Here is a 26477-nt window from a genome sequence, read left to right on the forward strand (position 1 = left end):
TAGTTTGCTTTGGCTGTGACTTCCAAGCTTTAGCCAAAAAACACACCTTTTTCACCCATTCCAGCTATGAAGCCTCATGCTCTCCTCACATTGCCTGGGCTCTGACACCCTAGATCAAAGCCTTAAAAGTACTCCATGCTAGATGCATACTTTGTACTGCTGTACTCTTAAGACCAAACTTTACAGAAAGGTGCAGAAGAAGGAAGAGGAGAAGGAAAAGGAAGAAAAGAGGAATAAAAAGAAGGAGAAGGAAAAGGAGAAGGAGGAAGAACAAGATGAAGGAGAAAGAGGAGGAGAAAAAGTAGAGAGAACAGAAGAAAAATAAGAGGAAGATGCTTATGTCATACTTAATTTTAAAAACAAACAAACAAAACAACAACAAAATACCTGAGCGTTTTCCCCTAATACTGGAATAGAGCAAGAGTGTCCACTCTCACCATTTCTATTTTACATTGTACTGAAGATCTCTGACAGTGCTGTAAGGAAAGAAAAAGAAATAGAAAGTTTCCAGATAGGAGAGGAAGAAGTAAATCTGTCTACGTTTACAGATGACATAATTTTTTTAACCCTAAGGGAATAAATTCTATTAAAATAATAAGCACATAGGGTGCAATGTCAATACACAAAAATCAATTATGTATATATATTTATATATATATTATCAAAAACAATGGGAAAATGAAGTATTAAAAATAGCCTTTACAGTAGCATAAAATATGGCATACTTAGGGATAAATTTAGTGAATCAAATGTAGACCTTTACACTGAAAACTACAAAATATTTTTGTGAAAAATTAAAGATTGTCTAAATAAATGGAGAAATGTAGAATTTTCCTAGATTGGAAGATTCAGTATTGTCAAGATGTAAATTTTCCCTAAATTCATCTATAGATTTTATGTAACACGAATTGAAATCCCATGAGGTTTCTCTATGGAAATTAATAAAATAATTCTAAAACGTCTATGAAAATGCAAAGACCTTAAGTAGTCAAAAACAATTTTGAAGAAGAAAAGCAAAGTTGTATGAATCATGATATCTGTTTTCAATATTTACTTTACAGCTACATTAATCAAAGCAGTATGAAATTGGTGAAAGGATGCACATATAGCTCAATGAAACAGCTAAAAGGAAGAGTCCAAAATATGTCCACACATATAAAATCAATTGATTTTCAACATAAATGTAAGAGGACTCAATGGGGGAAAGAATAAGATTTTTAACAAATCATGATGAAACCACTAGACACAATATGGAACAAAAAACCCTTGATCCTTACCCACATCAACCATAAAAAAATAGCTATATCACAGATCTAAATATTAATTGTAACTTCTTAAAGAAAGCACAGAGAAAATCCTATGTTTTAATTAGGCAAAGATTCTTAGAATATCAAAACATAGGAGAGAAAGGTTATAAATCGAACTTCAACTAAATTAATTTCTTCTTTTCTTTGAAAAATACTTTCAGAAGTGTAACAGCAAGGCCACAGACTGGGAGAAAATAGTCACATACATATATCTGATAAAGGACTTGTATTCAGAATATATAAAGAACTCTTACATCTTAATAAAAAAGACTAGGAATGCAATTTAAAAATGGGAAAATATTATATATTCAAAATGAAAATATGAGTCGTCATTATGAAATAAATGATACTTGCTTATATACTTATCAGGCAAATGCAAATTAAAACCACAATGGCATATCACCATACATCTACTAGAATGGATGGAGAGGATGTGGAACAGCTTCAATTCTCATGCATTAATGTTGAAATGTAAAATCCTCAGTTACTTTGGAAAATATATTAGTAGGTCTTTATAAAGTTAAACATCAGCTTATATAAAACTCAGCCATTATACCATTATACTCCTAGGAATTTACCCAAGAGAAATTGAACTATATATCCATACAAAGACTGTAGATGACTTCTTATTTATAGTAGCCCAAACTAGGAAGGTTCAAAACCAGATGAATAGATGAATAAATTGTAAATGTGTTCCAATGGAACACCATTGGAGTCAGGAGAAACAGAGTATATGGATTTGCAACAGTGTGTATAGATATCAGAAACAGTAGTAAAGCAAAGAATCCGACGAAAAAGAACATATACTGAGTAACTCCACTTATGTGCAATTCTAGGCAAAAAACATCTGTAAGAATAGAACTTAGGTCAGCGCTTGTCTAGAATCCCTGAGAATGACATGTAGGTTTAAAGACTGAGAGGGAATTTGGGGTGCGATGAGAATGTACACCAACATTTGTCAAAACGAATTTTACACTTAACACTTTTCATATGTTATACCTCCAATTGATTGCATTATTTTTAAAGAGCTTTACAATATATTGTCAGAAGCTTTGATGCTGTTTAAAAAACCAAGTCGATTCTCTATAAGTAAGAGGTAACTGTGACCGAACAAAAGGCAGTTTGGTGAAAGGCATTTGGGTCAGCCAGGCAAAGTGATCACGGGATGCTCTTCACTTACCTTCTTCCCTTTCTTCCTTACTTCAGGTCCCCAAAATATTATTCCAGACTGTTTAAAACCACTTTCCAATGAAAAAATGGGATTCCTATTCTTTTTCTTCTGACATGAAAATTTACCCATTGTGGGACCCCATATCCTTTTTCTCTTTCAGTAGAAAATAAGTTAAAGTGAAAAGTGAATAAATAATTTCCTGCTGGTTTGGCCAATACATTAGCACCATTTAGTAAAGATATGGAACTATTCTTGCTTTCAGGAATCCTGTCAAGAAGAGTCACGGGATGGAGGTGCCTGGGGTTCTGTGCTCATCCAACCCTCCAAAATGGCTATGTGAGAGGGAGCTGATGCAGGACGGTGGGTCCAGGGGCTCCATGCCTAGCTTTTAGTGCAGGCTGGGCAGCAACCATGATGAGTCTTATAACTCATGTACATTAGTTATACCTGTGTATACTCACCACAATGTTTGTCTTTGATTTTGCTTTCATATTATAAAAGACTGCATTTTAGGTGATACTTTTAATAATTCACCAATTGGTTGATTACTTAGTCTGGGTTCTTCAGAAAATACATCCTGAGGCAAAATTTAAATGCTACAGTTTTACTAAAGTGTGCAATACTGACGAAAACAAGAATGAAGGACAAGTGGTTTGAGGCATGGAAGAAGGGAGAACACGTAGGAGCTACTGCTGCATTTCAGGACATTTCTTTGGGGGCAATAAAGGGAAAGTCATTTATGTACCTGGCTCCCACCTCCCATTTACCAAAGTTCTGTCCCATGGATGGCTAACTCTCCGGCAACTTCAGATCACACATACATAAGTACTGAGCTGGTAGCATTTTGGACCTCACTGTCTACTGAGAAACCTGATGGTGGGAGGTGAGAGACAAGGAATGTGTACATGAAGTAAGGGATGTGAGTTTGTCTGCATGTAAAGCTGATTAGAGCTCTTGTGGAACTGCATGCTAAAGCAGTAACTGGGATGAAAAATAAGGCCGAGATTCACAGACACTGGTTAAAGATAAGATCTGAAGTGGTATACAGTTGGATAATAATTACATTTGTAATGTGGTTTTGCAAGTTTTAGGACATGTAAAATAGTAGAAAAGGGGATAATACTATGGTATTGGCTTTACTCAAACACCTTATTGTTTACTTTCTATAGCTGTGATCCCCAGCAAGGCATTTCTCTAAAAGAGGTATATGTAAATAGGAGAAATAGATTGCAACATGAATGTGAAGGGGAGGGTGTAACACATAACTCATTTTCCTTATAATTCCATTGTACATTAACAGGACACAGAACACAAAGTAGTTGTTAACGGACTTTTCCAGAAAACGATCAGGGAGGTCTATTTATCTCTTAATCTATCTTAATATCAACCTTTCAGGTTCTGTGGTCACATTTTTTATTCCAAAAATAAAATTGCTAGTTTTTAAGAAAGACAATAATGATATTTGAAATGAATGCACAGAAACATGCCAACTTGAGAATAAAGGTCTGGATTTAGATATTTACCAACATAAAGTAGGGAAGTAGAAAAGAAAACCTAGATCTTTTTAAAAAATATTTTATTTATTTTTGAGAGAGAGAGAGTGGGGGTGGGGAGGGACACAGTGAGAAAGACCAGCAGACTCTGCACTGAGCACAGAGCCCCACGCGGGGCTCCATGACCTAGGCAGAAACCAAGAGTTGGAGACTTAGCCAACTGAGCCACCCAGGTGCCCCCAAAACCTTAATCTTTATAGAAAAAAAATAAGTCAACACAAAAAGTTAGTTATCTGTTATTCACCATTCGTTAAGTCCTGGAATGGTGCAGGAAAGTCTTTCAAGCACAAAAGTAAACTGATTTGTAGGTTGTTTTTTTTTCTTTAAGATTTTATTAATTTATGAGAGACACAGAGGGAGAGCAAGGCAGTGACACAGCAGAGGGACAGGCAGGCTCCATGCAGGGAGCCCGATGTGGGACTCGATCCCAGGACTCCAGGATCATGCCCTGGGCCGAAGGCAGGCGCTAAACAGCTGAGCCACCCGGGGATCCCTGATTTGTAGGTTTTGTTGGTTGACCACAAATAGTATCGTGTAACCATTTTCCTCAATATTAGAAGTCTGAGGCACAGAGAAATTTTATTGAAGCTTATTCGCTAAAGAAAAATATGCAACCTGTGGTCATGAGTGAAGAGGTACCCCTTAGGCACACTGAGGTACCACCCTGGGCAGGGTGGTCTGTGGTGTAGATGAGTCTGTTTCTTAGCCGCGGTGCCATTGGCCTTCTAAGGAGAACCAAAGGATGAAAGCCTGTCGTAGGGAAAGCGAGTTTCCTTGCTTTCTATGAAGAACCACGGACAGCTCCAGGGTGCGACAGAAAAAGCATTTATTTTCCCGACCCCGGATGGTAGTCCGGGTCAGATTCGGGCCTGATTCAGGCTGCGGCTCACTGATAATGAGGCGCACACCACCAGGCCTCTCTTTACTATTCGTTCTAAGTGTATTTACGTGAGCACGGAGGGCCCAGTGCTTCGCGGGCAGGGGTGAGAGAAGCAGCCTAATGAGCCCAGTTTTTAAAAATGGCCTTACAGCGCATGAACACCGAACCGGGCCGCCACGCGAGGGGCTGGGAGATGGGTCAGGCGGGAAAGCCCGTGGGTGGGGGCGGGGGCGGGGGCGCGGGCGCGGGCGGGGGTGGGGATCCCCGCAGCGCCCTGGGAGCGCTCCGGCTGCGGGAGAGCGGGTCCCACCCAGGCTGGGTCGGAGGAGCGACGCCATGTGCCGCGGGCTCCCGGCGCTGCTGCTGCCCCTCTGGCTGTCCTGCACCCTGGGGCCTCGGGGCTCTGAGCCCCGCAGGTGAGGGGGGCTCTCCCCGACCCGCAGCCTCCTGGCGGACGCGGCGGCGCGCGGTCCCGGGGTCGCGGGCGCCGTAGGCTCCCCGGGCTCTCGGCCGTGGTCGCGGCCGGGCGGGGGCCGTCGAGGGGGTCGGGCCCGGGAAGGGGTGGGGGCCGCGGGCCGCGCTTCTCTCACCGCCTCGGTCCCGGTCGCCGCTGGTCCCCTCCTCCGCCAGGGCGCGGGGAGGCCGGCCCTGCTCTGCGCCGCGCGGCCGCGGCTCCCGCTCGGCGTCCCGGCCCCGCCCGGCTCCAGGCCCCGCGCCGCGTCCTCGGGGGCAGGAGGGCGCCGAGGGCCGGGGCCGCCGGCCGGGTGGCGCGCGGGGGAGGCGAGGGTGCGGGGCGCTCGGGCTGGGCTCGGGCTCCGCCCCCGGCTCGCCGGGCCTCCTCCCCCCGCCTCGGCTCCCCGGCCCGCTCCTCCCCCTCCTCCCCTCCCCTCCCCTCCCCTCCCCTCCCTCCCCTCCCTCCCCTCCCCCTCCGCCCTCCTCCGCTCGGGGCCAGCGCGGCGGCGGCGGCGGCGGCGGCGGCGGCGGCGGCAGCACCAGGAGCAGCCCCGGCTGCTGGTCGCGACGGCGGCGGGGCGCCCCCTCCCCCGTGCCGGGGCGCGGCGGAGGGATGTGGGGCTTTGCGGGAGGAAGGCTTTTCGGCATTTTCTCGGCCCCAGTGCTGGTGGCGGTGGTGTGCTGCGCCCAGAGGTAGGGTCGCGGCTGGTGGACGGGAAGCGGGCCGGGCGGCGGGGTGCGCGGGGGTGCGCGGGGGTGCGCGGCGTGCGCTGGCGGGTGAGCCGCCGCCTGACCCTTCCCTCCGCGCCCCTCGCCCCTCTCCTAGCGTGAACGACCCCGGGAACATGTCCTTCGTGAAGGAGACGGTGGACAAGCTGCTGAAAGGCTACGACATCCGCCTGAGACCCGACTTCGGGGGTAAGCGGGGTGTGCGCGGCCGCTGCGGGAAGCGCGCCCCAGCGCGCTGGGGCCCGGGCGGGGGAGGGGGCGGGGGCGGGGGCTTCGGCCGGGCCGCGGCGGAGCGGGGTGGGGGCCCTCGGCGCGCCGCCGCCGCTCGGCTGGGCGTCCCCGGTCCCCGGAGCCGCCCGCGCCCGCGCCCGCGCCCGGCTGATGCGTGTGGCGTGCTCTTCCCGCAGGTCCCCCGGTCTGCGTGGGGATGAACATCGACATCGCCAGCATAGACATGGTTTCCGAAGTCAACATGGTGAGTGCCCGCCCTCCGCAGGGCTGTCCCCGAGCCCCTGCCCGGCTGTTCGGCCCGCAGGACCGGGCCGCAGGCCTTCCGCGGCGGGACCGACCCCCCCGGAGCCAGCCCCGGCTGGGGAGGCCCCTCCCCCGCCCGGGGTCCGCGGGGGGCGCGCCTGGCGGCGGTGCGGGGCGGAGGGCGCACCCCTCCTGCGGCAGGAGAGGGACCCGGCCCGCCTGGCGCTCGGCCTCCCGCAGCCCTGGCGCGCGCAGCCCCGCCGGCGCTCCGTCACCCGGTTCTGGGGCTCCCCGAGCGCCGCGTCGCCTCCTTAGCAACAGGCATGGGGGAGCCGGGAAAGAGGCGACTGTGGGGGAGGCTCCGATTCTAGGTGAGAGGCACCTGCGGGTTCCTTTGTTATCTCCTGGAGGAGGTGCTGGCAGCTGGAGAAAACCGGGGACAGTGGTCTGTCTGTGTGGCCCACGGGGTCTGGGGCCGGTTCCCACGGTCTGGTGGCTTTCCTGAGGGCGCACTGCTTGGTGGAACCCGGCGGCCCGCTGGCCTGTCGCTGCCAGAGGTGCTGGCCCGGCCGGCGGCGCGGACTTCGGGGGCCCCGGGCAGCAGGCGGGCGCTCGGACGCGCGGCGCCGCCAGGAGAGTCCGAGGCTGCCGAACTCGCCGTCACCGAGAGCTGTGCGGATGCTGCCGGGGTTCAATACGGTAACCTGTGGAAAAGCGGGGGGCCGCGTCCGAGCTGGGAAGTCGGTGCCAAGGGTTTTTTTTTTTTTTTTTGCTCAGGACGCTTCAGGACAGACAACAGGGAGTAAGGAGAAGAGTGACCCCTTTCATTTGTTAATTGAGCTGGAACATCCTGGGATTTAGAAACAGGTTTAATTTTCTGCTGAATGGCACTTTAGACATTGTAAGAATGAACATTTGGAAGCAGTACTTTTTGAGAGAAACCATTTGGCGACTTTTCTTTCCAGCATAGCATTGAGAATATAATGAGGCATGGTTTCAGATAGACCCAGTAGGTTTCTCAAGTCTGGTGTACATCAGAGTCACCTCAACAAACTTGGTTTAAATGCATACTCTCAGGTTCCTCACTCGGAGAGATTCTGATCCATCCAACTGTGGAGTGGAATTTGGGGTCTCTGCGTTTAAAACTAGTGCTTCACACTTCTTTGAAATAAGTATTTTTGTGGACAGTATTCTGAAACATCGCAGTACGCTATGGAAGTAGGGACGTTTGCAAATAAATTAAGACTATTATTTTAAGTAGAACGTTTAGCCAGATATATTTAAAAATATATACTGCTGTGCCTTTTGTAGGAAGAAATCTTTGACCATACAAAATTAATTTCATCAAATTTTCACTCTTAAAGTTTTAAAATGATAATATGATTTTAAAGTAATGTATTTTTCTTTCAGTGTGTATCACTTAACACATTTTTGCACAAAGCATTATATTAATAAAAGGGTTACAAACACAGAAGGAATATCACTTAATTTTGTAAAAATAATCCTGTCCAAAATGTATGCTTTATGATCTTAAGGGAACAAGTTGACATAATCTGTAATTTTCTCAATTGAGAACTTCACATTATCTAGAGACAATTATTTACAGGAAGTAATTGAATATTTAGTGGATCATTATATCAGAAATCAGTATGTTGGATGTCAAATGAAAGAGAAGATACATTGATGTGGTCCTTTAAGAACTCTATACAATATTAAAACAACCAAATGAATAAGGAGAATGTGTTCTTGCAGACTATGGCGCATTTTCTTTAATTTTTAAGCTTAGTTATCCTGTTATCATGCTGATACTTGGTACCTTTGAAACCTTCACCAATAGTTGCCTAATTCATGTACCATGAACTGAAGTATCCCAATTTTCTTTGGACCCAATAATAGACAAACTGAAGATACAAGACATTATACTGAATAATCCTTAATGTAGTTTATATCCTAAAGACAATAATTGTGCATAACATAGCCATAGTATACGTGTATGAATTTTTTGTATTCTCATAATGGTAATTTTTGTGGCTCTCTAAACCTAAGTTTACTGTAAACAAAAGTTGGGGATTGATAGGATTGGAGATTGGAGGCTATTGGACAGATGGAACTGCTTCTCATTTGAAATTATCTTCAACAAGTGGATTGAGAAAAATCATGTGCTAGAAAAATATGATTTCCTTTGACATACTTGCTCATGATTATCGTTATGATATGGACCTATTATTTTTTTAAAGATTATTTATTAGAGAGAGAACACGCATTTGTGCACACACAGTGGGGAGGGCTGGAGGGAGACGGGAGAGACAATCCCAAGCAGACTCTGCTGCTGAGCACAAAGCCAATGTGGGGCTCCATCCCACAACCCTGAGATCCCATAACCCTGAAACCAAGAGTCCGACACTTAAGACTTCAACACCCAGGACCCCTTGACCTATATTAAAGAAACTTTGATTATAGCAGTGGTTAAGAATCAAGTTGGAGGTCATATTTTATAAGGAAAGAACAGGGAAATGCAAGCATAAGATTAGAACCATCCTTCAATCATGTTGCTTAAAAATAATGGATTCTATTTATGAATTTCCTTAATCACCTTACAGGTCACACAAAATTTAAGTTTTGTGAGGTAATGAAACTAAATGAGAAATGGTCTTGCTTTAAGAGTATTATAGCTATTAGAAGAAATATGTCAAATGGTTGTAACAAAAAGTAGGATGTAGTCAGTCCCATTAGAGGGAAAAGAGAAAGATGCACATAGAAGAGAGGGAGAGAAGAAGAGGAGGTGAGATCAGGGAGGAGGGAGATAGATTATTTCTGACATGGAAGGTTTCATGGGTTAGTAGGGGGAGTAGAATTGTAACTGGCATGGATAGAGAAGGGTGTTGTGGGTTAAGGAGGAAGATGGCAAAGGTATGGGTGGATAGATAAAGAGTGTAGGAGATTACAAAGGGGAGATGAGATTCAAAAGATGAAATTGGAAAAGTAGTATACAAACCCCTGTTCACTTAGATTTTTCTCTGCCATGCCAATTATAGTTGCTAATTGTCAAGACATAAGGAGCCCCATAAATGTTTTAAGCAGGTGATGACATGATTTGAGATGTGGTTTCAGATGAAGCTTTTATCTAAAATGTAAATGGGTGGCCCAGTTGGTTAAGTGTCAGCTTTAAGGCTTCACTTCAGGTCATAATCCCAGGGTCCTGGGATCCAGCCAATATTGGAATCCCCTGCTCAGCAGGGAAGGCTGCTTCATCCTCTCCCTCTGCTGCTCCCCTGCTTGTGCACATGCTCTCTCTCTTTCTCAAATAAATAAATAAATAAATAAATAAATAAATAAATAAAATCTTTTTAAAAAATTAAATGTAAATTATGTAGAAGAGTGAGGATATTGCAGTAGAAGCAAAATTTACAAGAAATTTAGTGATAAATGATATTGGAAGTTTCATTTCTTGAAATTTTCTTCTCGGGTTTTTGTAGGTATATTTTTGAAAGCATATAATTAGTGAAATAAAAACTTGCCAGAGTTTCAGATAAGAATATGTAAAGTATGTGTATCTCAAGGTGAGACAGATATGAGCATGTTCATGAACTTTTGGGGGTGATAGTAAAGAATAACATACATCACATAAAACTGATATTGGTATTTTTCTGTTTAAATAGTTGTAAAGCAAAATCTTTATCCACTGGAAGTGCCTATTGATGGTATCTCCAAAGAACACCTCTATCCTCAAATAAATAAATAGATATATTTGTATATATATCTATACATCATCATGTTTTTTGGTATTTTGTAGAGATGGTCTTAGAATGAATTTGAGTATTTTAATATTTAACATTATTTTGCTATAACTCCTTTCATAGAGAGTAGAGATATTTTGCATTTCCACTTTTCCGAATCTTTCAATTCTTTTCATGTTGATTTGACAGCAATCAAATGAAAACCGTTTTGTCTTATATAACTTCCCTTGTTTCTCTTAGTTATCATTTTAAAATTACATATTTTTAAGGTTGTGCATGGTTAAGTATTTGGATTTAGTCTATATATTTCTTTAAGTGACATTGTATATATGAAAGAACACTGTCAACTGGAAATTTTTATAAACATTTGCTATAATTCTGATGCTTAAGCACCAGTCCTAGTGTATAATAAGCATGTGTTGAGTAGATAGGTGGAGAGATGAATAAATGGAGGAAAATTATTGAGAGTATAGGAAACATAAAGAAATATTAAAGATATAAAACAATTAGAAAATTTTATTTTCAAAGCAGTATTTTTACTCAGAGAATGAAGTAGTTTTTTTTTTTTAAAGACTTTATTTATTTATTTGAGAGAGAGAATGAGCAGTGGAGAGAGGCAGAGGGGGCGAGAGAGAAGCGACCCCCCACCCCCCCAGAAGGAAGCCCAACGTGGGGCTTGATCCTGGACCTGAGATCATGAGCTGAGGCAGACACATACCTAACTGAGCCACCAGACACCCTGAAAATGAAGTAGTTCTGTAACTCTTAATTAAAAAATGAAAACGTTTTAAAGGTCTCACGAATTCTTTTTTAAAATTTGATTAGAATAAGCTATTGTTTGATTTATTAATTCAGAACAGAAACTACACATACTTAAATTTTACTTAATTAACTTTAAAGTATTAAGCAAAGAAAACTGGATTCAAACTCTACTCATATTAATAGTAATTTTTATGATTTGTCTTGTACTTTGTTACGACTTTATACTTTATTAGTCCGTTAAAATTAACTCCATCCTAAGGAAAATGTAATTACAGGATTATTTTTTTCTGATGTCATCCATGTAAATAAAAAATTACCTTTTTTCTTCGTCCTAAGTTCCTTTTAGGTTATATATAAGCTAAGGTACCCTTAGCTGTTACGAGATGCATATCCACCCATTATTCTAGTTTTATTATATTCCTTTCTATTTTATTGCATTTTCTTGTTAGATAATACACTTTAAAAAATGTCTAGATACAAAGTAAGTATTGTACATAACATAGTTTTGGCATATTTCAAGAGGCAGCTGTGGAACTGCATCACTATAGAATGGATACAATCTCACTCATATATACAAAACCATGCACGCGCACACACACATACACACACAGACATTTGCACCATCACTTTTTCTTTCCTCTCTTCAGAAAGCATGGGAAAAAAGGAGAAGTTCATCTTGGCTAGAGTGAGTTCGGACCTGAGGTCTGGAGAATTCAGTTTTTAGGCATTTTTGGTCAAATTTATGTTAATCCGTCCTTCCTCCCCACCTCTCAGAGTCTAGAGATTTCTTTGCCAGTAGTGAATGCTGAACCAGAGTCCAGTGTCCAGCACGGTGCTAGAATCTCAGGTGTAAGAGCTGAATCCCAGGAATCCAGGTAGTGTGCCAAAAAGAGCCTAATGGGATTGGAGTTTGGGATTCTATTTCCAAGTCTATGGGAACATCTAGTCTTAAGCAAGTCACTTAACACTCAGTAAATCAGTTGCAGGCTTTCCAGATGCCCATACCATGCCTTTACTAAATTGATTCCAAAATGATATCACACTTCCTCTACAGAGAAAATTGTGGTAGACAACAGCTGTGTAAACCCCTGGTAGAAAGCTGTCCTTTACTAATTTTTTCTAGAGCTTTGGACCATACTTAGAGCTTGCATATTAATTGTTATTGGCATTTTAAAGGTTGGAAATGTGCTAATGCTTTTATTACAAAGTAAGCTGGTGGATGACTCAGCAGAAAGCAAAAAGTGTTTCTCTGACCCAGTTGGGGTTGGAAAACCGGTTCCATGGGAGGGACTCCAGGGGTAAGGTCCACAGAGTGTGTTGGCATTTGGTTCTAGGTTGCTGCATTTTGTAGGTATGGCTGTTTATTGAGGACATTACTTTTCACTGGCAGTACATTTCATGCATAAGTTATGATCATACATCAATGCTGGGGCACTGATAAGAAAACATATAATGAACTTAAGAGATGGATGAAAATAATACCTTACATAATATGCTTTACAAAGAGGAGTTTGTGTTTAATACTGGAAGGAATGATACGGAGAGTGCAAAGAGAATGCTGTCTGTGTTTTCCCCCAGGGAGGTTGTAAAGCTTATGTTGCTGCATTTCTTAAAAGGTGGATCTTACTTACACACATTGCTCTGTTGTGATCTACCTCTTGCTTGAGCCTATGGCTGACTCAGGGATTGTACAGTGTATTGCATATAGAAGTATTTGGTTTGAATTGATGGTGCAAATACGCTTACTTACATATAAAGATTTTTCCAGTTTTTGCAAGTAAAGTGATATTGATTCAACCTTTTATTTGCTGTTGTGACTCTTCTTTTCTTACGTTGATACCAGGACTTTTCTTTCTTATATGTGCTCTGTATTACATCATGCATATTGTCATTGCATAAGAAGTCTACCAACCATTTGAAATCCTTTAAATTATTCTGTAATACATGTTGTGGTATAACTTAAAAAATGATAACTAGCGGTTTTATGCCATTTTGTAATTTGTGAATTACTTCAAGTATTTTGTCACTTGATCTGAAAACCTGATGATGAACTTGGTAAAGTTGATTATACGGGTGTTAGCCTCATCTCCATTTTTTAGAAGAGAAAATAGCCATAGGAATGACACTAACTTACTGCATGGTGAAGCCAGCACTTACTCGGTCCTGCTGCTTTTGGTGTTTCTACCTCATACTACAGAGCAACAAAAAATACTGTTACAAGTGCACATGATTTTATCTTCTTTTGTGATTTTCTTTTTGTTGTCTAAATTAGATCCTCCCATTCTACTTTTCCATGAAAGCTTGTTCTTTGCTTATAACACTTATTACAGTGTTACATGTGATTAGGGTGTATTTATTTGCTTAAAATCTTTCTCTTCCATTTCTTTTCCCATTAGATAATAAACTCCATGAATCAGAACTGTGTCTAAGGAGAGTCTTTGCATGGCCTGATACTTGTTAGGCACCTATTAGACATTTGTTGAAAGAAAGTATATGAATGAAGAATGAATGAATGAATATATATATATGCACATAAATAAATAAAAATATAGCTTTCCAATGAAATTTGGGCTCATGACCAAGAGGAAGCTTTTACTGTCTAAGTGTGATGGATAGAAATTTTACCATAAAGGACTTAATTTGGCCAGAATTTGTATGATTGCACACAATATACCCTTAGCTGGTATTTTACACCTGTTACCCCTTTCATTGGAGAGCTTGTATGCTGATTTCAAAGGAGAAAGGAGTGTAAAGTATGGAAGCAGTGCCCGTATAAGGGTTGGTGTGGATATTCTAAACACCGGTCATTGTTGCCTTCTCACACTCAAAGTTTTGTGTCCACTTGTCAAGTGTATGTGGGTTGAATTTTTCTATGTGACACAAGTTTTGATTCTTATATACAGATTCATTAGTCTTTGCCTTCCCTTCCCGATGACCACTGAGCAGTGCAGTGAGGCTGCGATGGTTTTCATTTGTTTTCTAGCTTTCCAGTTTACTTCTGGACCATTTATGCCTGCCATTAAGAAAATTCTTTAGCTGCAAAATTTGGAACACTAAGACTAAGATAGGTCTCACCTTTTGGCAATTTGCTCAGTACCATCAGTTCAATAGAGAGTCAAGTCTCTGATTTCTCTGGCTGGATGTGTAGAGTTCCTTTATTCCTTTTTATTAGGAGACCACATCAAGTAATTGAAGTCATTTGTAAGCATTAACTCATCCCTGTTTTCATTTTTCCATTGAACTTAAGCATCACACAGAAACATTAAGACAATGAACAAAAACTTTAGCATGCATGGAACTGACATTTCAAATGAATGGGAATAAAATTAAGATGTAAGAATGTCACAACTCTTTAAAGGCCCTAATTTATGTCTCTTCAGTTAATGTGAAAGAGGATATGGATTCTGTTGATTGCAGTATCATCGTATTTTATCATAGTTCTACAATGAAATAATTCCTTTTATGTTAAATATTGGCTAAATCCACATGCTGTGATTCATGATATGAAATACATTTGTTTTATTTTGAATTGATTTTAAAGGATAACAAAATCTACTGGTTTAAAGCTAGATAATCCTGATTGTGTTTGATACATATGTATAAAATACTTGTTACTCAGTCTAGCATCACATCACTGTTCCTTTTAAATTCAACTTTTAGAATAAGACTTACCAGTTGGTAATACTAATAAATAGAAGAAACAAGTTTTCTGGGTCACCCATTCTACATGTTGTGTGTATGTGTGCACGCGTGTTTCTATGCAGCCCCAAATTTTCTTTAAAAGAAACAACAATTTGGATAATTTGTTGTAATATTATTGATTTTTCTAATCCTGCTGACTCTAAATATCTATCCAAGAGATAAGTTCAAATATCTGATAGGCAGTAGACTTAGAATGGCTACAGAACCTAGGGCCTGTCATGTTGAATATGCTTGGTGAATTTGTTAAATGGATTTGTATAGCATATGACCCTTGGGGTAAAGCTGTACCTTCGATTTGTTTTATATAGAGAGATTCTCTTATTTGGGTGTTTGTTTTGCACATAAAATGAACCATAGCTTTATATGTGAGGATTCCTGTGAACTTGTTACATAAAAAATACAAGTTATGGAAAACAGTGTATTTCCTATGATCTAGACCAGTAATTCCAGAACTATAGACCAAGAATGTTTCTGTAGTATTAGAATCATTGCAGGTGGGAATAGCTAAGTGTTCTGCAAGCATAATTTCTCACCATTGGTGTATTCTGTTCTTTGCCTTTCCAAAACAGTACACATACAGAAAAACAATTGGGAATAACTGAGTGTAAGAGGACCAGGATTGATTGTACTATATTCTGCTATATTCCTTTTATGCTGTTAAACATCCTACAGATAATTCACTGGTAGGAGGGCATATTTAATTGTGCTGTTGAATGAGTTTTATTTCTGAATCTTTCCTTTGTTTTGGCCCTGGGTACCAAAATTTCATGTGAGAATATCATTTCATGTGGTAGGGTCTAAAATAATGGTTTCCTATGAGAACACTGCTCTATAGGATATAAATGTGGGCCCCATGATCAAAATATTTCTGTTCAAATCATACTGGAAATTATGTTAAAGATGTAAAATAGGTTTCTTTGCTGCAGGAATTTCAAGCCCATAATATGCTAATGATTTTGTAAATCTTCAAGGCAGGAGTGAAGAATTCAATATTTAAAACACTAGATTTCACTGGACATTTTTTTCTTTGGAGGGGGGAGTGGAGGACCCAATTAACACTTCTTCATGAAGTTTTTTGTAGAACACAGTTTAGAAAATATGGGACTAGTCCAGTGAACCATAAAGGCTTTCAATATGGTCATTTCTTGTAAATGATAACTGAGAAGATTGCTACATTAATAAAACCTCTTTTGGGGAAGCTGACCACAGCATGGAAGGTACAATTTTGATCAAGAATCTACAAGTACCAGACAGCCCGGGTGGCTCAGCAGTTTAGTTTTGCCTTCAGCCCAGGGTCTGATCCTGAAGACCCGCGATCGAGTCCTATGTCGGGCTTCCTGCATGGAGCCTGCTTCTCCCTCTGCCTGTGTCTCTGGCTCTCTCTCTCTCTCTCTTTCTCTCTCTGAGTCTCTCATGAATAAATAAATAAAATCTTAAAAAAAAAAAAGAATCTACCAGTACCTATGGGGATGGGTGATATTTTCTAAAAATGAAGAATAAGCATCTGTTATAATTGATAAAAAGACAAAGATTTTGTTTTACGGATAATGACTTTGTCATATCGAAGGAAATCTGTGTATTTTAGGCTTCCTTGTTTTCTTGTATTATAAGAGTACAAATACATGATACAGAGGCGAGATATATGTGTTGAAGAGGAGATGCAAAAGACTCTTGGGCCAACAGCAGCAGATCAATACTGAAAGCAAAATATGGCTCCTTGGTGCTATTGGGCTTGGCCAGTGCTTTTTAGATAGTGGTCTGTATGTTATCCATATTTATGCATAAAATAACATTCTTTTTGGATGAAAAATTATTGTGATAAACATATTTAACATCCCCTAGCATAAGTCATTTCTAAAATTTTCCTTATGACTAATTGTCTATAGTTATATGAAGAATTTATATATGTTTATGAATAGTCAGTGATAATAGTCTATAGGGCAGATGCATTTTCTGGATTCTTCAATAAACCACAGTAATGTCATAAGGGCGCAGTATTGCTCAATATTGCCTCTACCACTATGGAGGCCCCACTGGGAATCTGTGGTGGGCTCAGGGATTGTAAAAGATTGGTGGTAATCAGCAGGTAAATCAAAGTAGATCCAGAAAGTATAAAGAGATTTAGAATGTCAGTTGATTACAATAGTAAATGGGGGTTTGTTTGTTTGCTTGTTTGTTTTTAGCATTTAGAAGTGCAGAAAGCTGGTTTAAAAAAGGATTCTGATTTCGGAAATATAGTGTATCTCTCTCTCTATATATATCTATATAAATAAATATAAAAACATAAGAAATAGATATCTTATATAAATATATATTATATAAATAGATTTATAATAAATGTTTATAAATATAAAATATTATATGAGAGAAATAAATACTTATAAGAAGTATAAATATAAAAAATACATATATTTCTTTTCTCCCATGCTATGGCTTATTTAGCATTATACTGTATTATTTCAAAATTTTATCTTTATTTTATTATTGAAAAGCTACTCTCAAAGCTTGAGATTTTACTTTTTATTGTAAATGGTTTGGAATTTTAATTATCTAGGTGATTTCCTCAATGCCCCAGGCTGTTTTGTCTTTAGAGACCATAGGGGGTCGAACTTGCAAGATTGCCCTCTGCAGTGGAAAGAGTTGCTTGTCAGAACACTTAGATCCCATGGAAGGGTTTGTGGGAACTTTGGCAAGTCATTCAAACTCAATGGCCCTCAATTTGATCTTTGTGTGTTAATAGGATTCTCTAAATTGCCTTCCAGTTCTGGTTTCAGTGATTCTTAGAGTCCGTGAGCAGTTAGAAACATAAGGGGACTTTCTGTTTGCCTTATACAAACCACTGCTTGTTCATTTGATACTGCACGTGGCTTATTGGTTATCTGAGGGGTTGTCATCTGGCAGTTTGCAACCGTTGTATTCTAAGCATGGCCAGTGTGAAACCCAGAATGATTTTTTGGGGACTATCTAGTTCATGTGCTATGAAATTATGACATTTTGTGCATAAAGAGCTGGGATTTTGGGACACCTGGGTGGCTCAGTGGTTGAGCATCTGCCTTTGGCTCAGGTCATGATTCCGGAGTCCTGGGATCCAGTCCCATATCGGGCTCCCCGCAGGGAGCCTACTTCTCCCTCTGCCTGTGTCTCTGCTGCTCTCTCCGTATCTCTCTTGAAAGAATAAATAAAATATTTTAAAAAAACTGGGATTTTAAAATCTGCATCCATGTTCATCAATTTTCAGGTCTCAAACAGTCGTATTTCCTTTTTCAGTCTGAATGTAGAACTATTAATTTATGAGCAAAAACTGTAGTTGACTGTTAAAATGCTTTTTAAAATATTCACCTTTATATTATCACCTAAGAAAAACACTACATAAATGTCTCAGTTGCTGTTAGATTCCAAGTTGTCTATATTCAGATTTTTAAAAAAATTATACATAAGTTCAATTCATGAATCATTTTGAATGTTCTGTGTTCTTTTGGTAGCATAACATAATTTTAATATTGTTTGAATTCATAATCCAGTCCAAAAGGAAGAGGGCATAGGCTTGGTCAGCGTCATGTGGACTGCTGCATTCAGCCAGTTTGGGATGATAAGCCAGCATTCAGTGAAAAAAATTTTAAACTTAAACCTCAAAGGTAGAATTTCCCTATTGTGGCATTTCTACAAAAAAAAAAAAAGTTTTACCATTTTCTACTTTTTCTTGATTCATAGTCTCATTTAAAATTGAATTTCTTGTACATAAAACCCAAGCTAGTGAACATGTGTGGATATAGGGATGAAGATTTGGCTTGCCTCTATTAGAGATTACAAAATAAAGCATATAAAATTGTCTAATTTTATTCCATAAAAGGAAAGGCGTGGTATGCCAATTATTACACAATTAGGAAATTACCTATAGGATTAGGATGATATAGACTAAAATGCATAGTGTGACCCAAATTTAGGTATGACCAATCAGTAATCAAAAACAAAAACAAAAACAAAACAAAACAAAAAAACCCTCAACGACAACAAAAAAATGCCCAATAATTTTCAAAGTACTTAGCTCATATTTCTCCACTGTAGGTGAAATCCTGCTAATTTGTAATATCTGTTTAAGGGGAATTGTAGCACAGTCTGAAGTGATTTCCTAATTTACCACTTTGAAATAATTTGTCTACTGTGATAGTTCTCAAAGGTTTTCACTCAGTGTTATTTCTCTCCCTCTTTCTTCCTCTCTCTCTCCCCCACAAATGAGAGGGGTATGAAGAGTCTGGCAAAATTCAGATATTAAAGGGGAAAGATACTTTGCTGTAAATGTAACCAAGTTTGCACTTTAAGAGTAGAGCCAACTCTGAGGGTCATGAGCAATGGCTGGTTTACTGAGATTAAAGAAAAAAAGGCCAAATAAAAGAGATTTTCCTGAATGACATTTATTTCCCCTTACCAGATAAGAAATGAGGGCTTTACCTGCCAGTTTCTCTCACCATTTATCTTTTTGGGATTTTGAATTAAAAATTTAGATACCTCAAGAGCCATTTTGGCTTAGTAATGTTTCTTCTTTTATCACCTCTCTCAGTTTCTGAAACAATGAAGAAAAATCCTCTTTTCTTCAACATTTTTCAGAAGAAAGCACAATGAAACTTGTTAAACAAAGGTTGACAGGAAGGCAAGTATCTATTAATTGACATCCCATTTCCTGATAATGCCAACAGAACCTGCTCATGCTACAATACTAATAGAAACTTGTCAGTTAACCAGAAGAAGGACTCACATATCAGTCTCAGATATTACTGAAGTGTTTTCTCTACTACTAAGTAGTGTGAATGTTTCTAGGTCACTCTCCTGTGGAGATTTTTGTGTGTGTGAATATCAACATAATAGAAATTGTGAAAACAACAAAACCCTAAAATGTAAAAAGAAAACATGGAGGAATTCCATTACACTGACAGCAGAGCCTGTTGAGATGGTAGAGAATAGGGGTGAGGGGGTTATTTAGTGAATATGTGTCACAAAACAGTATTTGTGGTGCTCCAACATGAAGTACTATACCTAATTTACACTTGTTCTAACAGTTATTCCAAAAATAGACTATGTGTATATAGATTTTTTTTAAATCCCAGGCTTTTCAAAGCACCTTGCATTTACAGGTCAACACTAGAACTTGCTGCAAAGAAGCAGAGCAACCAACTTTCCCCCTTTTTTAATTCTCAAAATAATTACTATTACTTAATGCCACTTGTATTGTCTTTCATGACTTGGCTTTCTAGTTCAACTGCTCCAATGACTAGCATATTGCTGTGCTGCTCCGTTGACTAGCATATTGCTGTACTGCCTCTTTCATTCTAAATACTTTTAGATTTAAAAGGTGGCTTAACAAGTATATAACTGCTCTCATGCCCAGCATTAGAGGGACACCTGCTGGCTCAGTCAGGGGAGCATGGCCCATAGGGGGCTTGATCCCAGGACTATGGGATCTGATTATGGATTATGGATATAGGATTATGATCTGAGCCTAAGGCAGCCACCCAGGCTCCCCTAATTTGGCTTTATATTAAATTTGACTTCATCTTAGTTTTATATTTGGGATGCCAATATGTATAAGGAACAAAGTATACAAGTTCATGTCATTGTTTTGAGTGAATTAGAATTAATTCTAATCCCCAAATTAAATGTTATACCAAAAAATTAGAATGTTTCTCACAAATCAGGCCTAAGGAGTTGGAAAAAAAAATATTGTTAGGTGCTCTGAGGTCATAGTTGGTCATTTTTATCTGGAAGAGCACATCAGAATCTACCAAGACATTTTAATCTCAGTGTAATCTCATATTTAATCTCAGTAACTGAGTTGAGCCTTGATCCTTTGGGTGTTTGAATATGTGGGACAGTTAGTAAAGCAACCATGAGGAAACTCTGAGGAGAAAGGCTGGAACTGGGAGGAGCCCACCATTACTAAATGTGCCTCGGGAGGGGAGGGTCCTCATGTGTGTCACTGACTTGATCTTTATCAGGAGCACAGTGGAGCTGATTTTAAGGGAGCTCCTGATTAATCAGAGGTACTGTTTAATGAAGCATTAGCTTACTTTGCCTACATGAGTAACACTTTAGGAGACTGTTTTCCATAGAGTTAATGAGAAAAAACCCAGACATCATTTAATGTGATCCAAAGTTTGGTCTACTGATGCGGAGAAAAAAAAATAGTAAGTGGCTATTACCATTTAATTGAAAATGGAATTTGGATTTTTCCACATTGATTATGAGATGGGTAGGTAACCATTTTTCCTCACAACCCTCATTCTATCATGCCCAGAAATAGCAGTGAAAACCATTCAGAAATAACTCCGTATTTCTATAATTTCTTGACTACCTTTGATATCTGTTTTTGTCTTTTTTACATCAAAATCATACATGTGACTAAAGGTGCCATTCTGCTTTTGAGAAGACCCTGATCTTCTCAAAGACCCTGAGAAGATCCTGTTTCCTTCTCCCAAACTTCTTCCCTTTTCGAAATTTTAGTTTGATTCGTTAAGTACCTTGCTCCGCCTCTCATACCAGACACCAAAGAAATCTCTTTCAGGTTTCTGTAGTCCTTGTGGTTGTGTTTAGCTTTTGCCCAGCCTTTAAAAAGATAATAGTCTAAGTGCCACAAGCAAGCATACCCACCAAGAGGAAATCATCTCTGACTTCAAAAAGTCTCCCAGTATATACTTTTATTATTTAATCTTCACTGTTTTCACCACCTGGAATATTCTCTCTCTTTATAAGGTCTCAATTCTAACCTTACATATTTCCTGCCAGTGTTGAACTTAATTTTTTTTTCTTCTCTCAGGAGATTAAGAGCATGGGCTTCCTTTGTCCTGTATCAACAGAATGCAGGGTCTCCTACTCTTGATGTCTTTCTCAAAGAAAGATATTTTTCCTTCTGTCTGAAATCCATCTTGTTATGTGTGCTCTATGCTTTGGTTTTTCCTGTGCCCACATTCATAATCCTTTCACTATATCTTCCTCTCCATTAGGTTCTTTCACTTAGTCTTCATATGGGAAAAAGAATATATCTGTATATAGAAGAGATAAAGCAAACTCTTCCCTCAACTGCACTGCTCTCCTTGACCACATATTTCTGGGCACTACTTCTGGAACCAGTATCAGTAGCCATCTGGAACCAGTATTGTAGCCCTTCCATACTTTCACTAAAAAGGCTGCTGGGGAGTGTATGTGTGTGTATAAGTGTTGTGATCAGAGATCATTCTTCTGCATATTTTTGCTGGTTAGGCTCTCTGAATTTCACTCCTTCACTTTTTCACTCAATCCTAAAGATAATTCTTGCCTTTCCTTTTCTTCCAGTATCCAACTATTCACCATGTCTTGCCCCAATAATTTTGGTAATATATTGAAGACTCACTCCTTTTTTTCCCCCTGTTTGAAATCTGTGATTCTCCCATAGTCTGTGGTTCCCTTTGTAAAATATTGTTGCTCTAGTCTTCCTGCCCATGTTCGGGGTGGGAGCCTCTAATGGGATCCAGTGTATCTATTGGATGTGTCATAAAATGGGTGATTGGTACTAATGCCCACAGCGATAGAGACATTAGGATTAAGAACCAGCTCCGGGATTTGGAGAAAAGGGCCTATGGGCTATGTTTGTGCACATCAGGTTGACCGTAAAGGAAGAGAGTGGAGCTGGAAGCTTTCAGGTTCTAAGCTGGTTCAGAGCCTTCTCCATTTGGTTCACACAAGGGGCAAGATTTAGGGTTCTTTCTGAGAAAATGCAAAAACAAAAAAGTGATGATCCTGGATGAGGGTGTTGAATATATATGCTGGGCATTGAAAGAGCACTCAGAATCTAAGAGCTGGATTATTATTGCAGCTTTTACCTTGATATGGCCAATTTATCCTGTGAGTACCCAATTTTGCTTTATTCTAATCTGCAGTACAACTTTTAACATATTTATTTTGCTGTTATTTTTCTGCTGGCCTTCAATTGTGTCCCTTGTACATTTCTTCCCTTTCCCATATTATGTATCCCTTTACTTCCATATATTCCAACTATCAGCCATAAATAGATGTTTTAAAAATAAATATCGACAGTGATGATATTTGGATTGTCAAGATGGCCAGAAGCAGAAAAGGAAACCATCATCCTGATACATAGTGCAGTGAGGCAAATAGAACCATTAATAAAGGCATTCATCAAAGAGAACAATGAATTTTGAGGAAGTAATTGTGAAATTGTGAGAGTCAACCAGATGTGTCCTATGGACTCCTCTCCTCCAAACCATCACTGTAACGCTAGGTAACTACAGAGTTAAAAATGAGAGTCAGAAAGAAGAGATAGAAAGGAGTGGGTGTGAGAAAGCCTCTTGGTCTGCTAGTTAAGTAACACTATGATGTTGAATTTTAAAACATACTTGAAAGCATGCTTTTTTTGGATAGAAAAATATATTTCTTGGGAGGGGCAGAGGTGCTATCTCAGCCAAATGCCTGTATTTAATATATACCCTTGCCAAGTACCCATTAGAAGTCAGGTTATATATTAGAAAACTAGGGATGGAGATAAGGCTTCCTGATTGTGGTGAAAGCATAGCTTTTATTCCTAAAATAATAAAAATCTCAAATTAGTTAGAAAAGGAACAAATATGATTTGTGGCAAGATTCATGCTCTGACTAAATTTTGTTTAGTGGGATGCTGAACCAACAACATAAGTTACCTGAGAAAGGTAGTAATGAGTTAGATATACCATTGTTTTTTTTCTAATTGCTTTGAGGATATTGGGATATGATAAAGTGAAAAGCCACATATTAAATTCCAAATCAGGAGGAAGTGGTAAGAAGTGGTTAGTTTAAAATCCTTTATCTCATGACCTTCTTTGTCTAGAGAGCTCTTTTTAAATGGAAGGAAATCTGATCACTGCTCTGTTATTACCACTGGGCCTTGTTCCAGGAGATAGGAACCATAGACTGTGGAACAATGTAGTTTTCCAGCTGCAATTGTTCTAGATATATTCTGGTGCATTTCTGGTTTGAATTTCCACAATGAATTTGTTGCTGTTGTTGTCAGTTGATATTTAAAAGGTTATTATTATATATTAAATATTTGATTAACATAAATTTTAAAATATGCTTTGTTAAAGAAAGAAAGGAACGAGTCCCATGACTTCTGGACAGCTGTGTATCATCAAAAACTTTTTTCAAGTTAGCTAAAATAAAAAATACACTTAATTTTGGAGAAATCTTACAAAATGTGTTATATAACTTTAACATTAGCAGTTCATGAATCTTCCATAATCCAGAAAGATTACAAAAATCTAGAGATTTCATTAGATGCTAATTGCATTTTATAGCACATTAGTTTAGAGGAAAAAAAGAGCCAAATGTTGCACTGTTATGTAGGGAACTTCAGGGAGAACATGATTCTGTCATAATGAAATCTGAAAATAAATTAGCTTGGAAAACATGATTCATGATATTTCTGAGTTCCAATAATTTATTAGAAAAACTTTTCTTAATCATCCAGTCTAAAGAGCATTATTCTTGATCTCTTCACCTTTCTATCCTACCTCACAAACTTTCAGAGGTTGTCATATTTCTGTCAGTTTCTACCATTTATGAGTTAAACATTTTGTGAAGTTCTATTTCTCTAACTCACTAGAGCCATTTACAATAAAGTAGCTCCTTGTATTAACTTTCCTTTTCATAATCAACAATAGCTTATTTAAATCTAATATAAATCTCATATTTTCATTAATCTTGATTCACTTGTCATATATTCAGCTTGTCTCTTATTATTTCATTGAGCATGCTGCAGAGATGAGTACCATGCCAACTTGTCACATTGCTTGGTACAAAACAAAGTGATTTTTAAGAGCATAATTTATATTTTTCATAACAAAAAGTTGACATTCCCACTTTGTTATGTAGTTTTCCAGTCTGGGTTGGAAGTACCTAATCATGCTCCAAACAGTTCCATCTAGAAAACATTTGAGGGCAGCATCTAGGCAATGAATGGGGTCTAAGCCTTAGTGTTCTACTACTGCTAATTAAGGGCTTGGGTTGAATGGATAATTAACACCCACAGATTATTGGAAACCTCATTTTATTAAGTAGTTTCAACTTCTTCCTTCACTGAACCTCTTCCAGAGTTGCTAATGAGTAACAAAATGGACTGATTTTGAATTCTAGCTCCTTTTATTTCCCTGCCTTCTTTCTGATGGAGGTGCTAATAAGCAAGAATGCAATCAAAAGGCAGACACATAAAGGAATAATTAAATAAAACTGTTTTTTAAAAACCTCTAAAGATATTTCTAATTCCAGCCAAGATGGAATAGCCTCATTTCTCCTAGATGTCCCTCTTATCACTAAAAGCACTGGACATAACACAGCTACTAAACGAGGTAGATCCTGAAGGTTGAAAGAAGGGATTGCTTAAAGATCTCAGGACATGAGGAATGACTTGGCATTGAATTCCCCAGATATGCTTTTACTTTCACAGGTCTCAGACAGCATACCAGAAAGCCTATAGCTTAGATAGAACTGCCAACAGAGACAGAAAATAACCTCTCCAAAAGTCCCCTCCTAGCCAAAGGATCAGAAAAATAATGGCCTAAAAGAACAGAAACTTGTTAATAAAACCTACCTTACTTCAGCCAAACACCAACAAAACAAAACAACAAAAAACCCAACCCTATATACCCTCCCCTGACCGTGGTTTCAGTCAGGTCAAACAGGAAGGTGATCTTCCACCCACTGCCCAGTAGAAACAGGTGGACATTTTCCTAGCTTATAGAAGAACTGAACAACACCTCAGTCAACAAGATCTGATTAACATTATGGAATACTTCACTTCACCCAACAACAGCAGAAAGCACATTCTTTTCACGTGCCCACAGATAATTTCCCAAGATAAATCATGTTCTGAGTCATAAGACAAACTTCAACTTATTGAAGAGAATTCACATCACATAACAGGGAGATATAAAAGAATTCACATCGTACAGTTTATGTTTTCTAATTACAATGGAATCAAACTAGAAATCAACATAGAAAGACAACAGGAAGATTTCCAAATAATCGGGGATTTAAAAAATAGACTTATAAATAATCCATAAGCCAAAGTAGATATCTCAAATGAAATGAAATGAAATGAATGAATGCTGAGCGAAAATGAAAATGTACTGTATCAAAATTTGTGGGATACATTGAGAGCAGTGCTGAGAAAGAAAGTGCCAAAATGCTTACATTCAAAGAAAGGCAAGCTCTCCAATCTAAATCCTTGAAAACAAGAAAACATTAAAATAAACCCAAATTAAGGAGATGTAAGGTTATTATAAAGATAAGAGCAGAAATGAATGAAATTGAAAACAAGAAAATTAGAGAAAATTAATCAAATAAAAAATGGATCTTTGAAAAAATCAATTAAATTGATAAACCTTAAATATACATAAAAAGAGAAAGGACACAAATCACCAATATCAGAAATGAAGCAGGAGCTGTCATTACACATCCTGTACTCATTTAAAGGAAAATAAGGAAGTAGCATGAACAACGTACAGATAAATACAACTTAGAAAAAATACCAATTCCTTAAAAATCATAAATTACTAAAACACATCCAAGATGAATTAAGTAATCCGAATACTCCAGTTATGACTAATGACATTGAATTTGTAATTATAAGTTTCCAAACAAGTAATCTTTGGTCCCAGATAATTTCACTGGAAAATTCTATAGTACATT

General features: G+C 39.2%; 1 protein-coding gene and 1 long non-coding RNA gene across 6 annotated transcripts in view; both read left to right on the forward strand.

Moving 5' to 3' along the window:
- Positions 1-4107, forward strand: part of LOC140610062 (uncharacterized) — a 57984-nt gene extending 53877 nt beyond the window's left edge. The window contains exon 3 of the long non-coding RNA XR_012011841.1: positions 2741-4107. This is a non-coding gene — a long non-coding RNA (uncharacterized lncRNA). The remainder of the gene's footprint in view (positions 1-2740) is intronic.
- Positions 4108-5178: 1071 nt separating this feature from the next.
- Positions 5179-26477, forward strand: part of GABRB3 (gamma-aminobutyric acid type A receptor subunit beta3) — a 225538-nt gene continuing 204239 nt past the window's right edge. For 2 of the 5 annotated variants that reach the window (XM_072795442.1, XM_072795445.1), the window contains exons 1-3: positions 5887-6057; positions 6191-6282; positions 6501-6568. In XM_072795442.1, the coding sequence (XP_072651543.1) occupies positions 5978-6057; positions 6191-6282; positions 6501-6568 (240 nt within the window). In that variant the 5' untranslated portion in view covers positions 5887-5977. Of the gene's footprint in view, positions 5328-5886; positions 6058-6190; positions 6283-6500; positions 6569-6830; positions 6939-26477 lie in introns of those variants that run through there. The other 3 variants (XM_072795444.1, XM_072795446.1, XM_072795447.1) reach the window with 3 other exon arrangements.

This window comes from Canis lupus, chromosome 2, assembly GCF_048164855.1.
Source record: "Canis lupus baileyi chromosome 2, mCanLup2.hap1, whole genome shotgun sequence".
Classification (NCBI taxonomy): domain Eukaryota; kingdom Metazoa; phylum Chordata; class Mammalia; order Carnivora; family Canidae; genus Canis; species Canis lupus.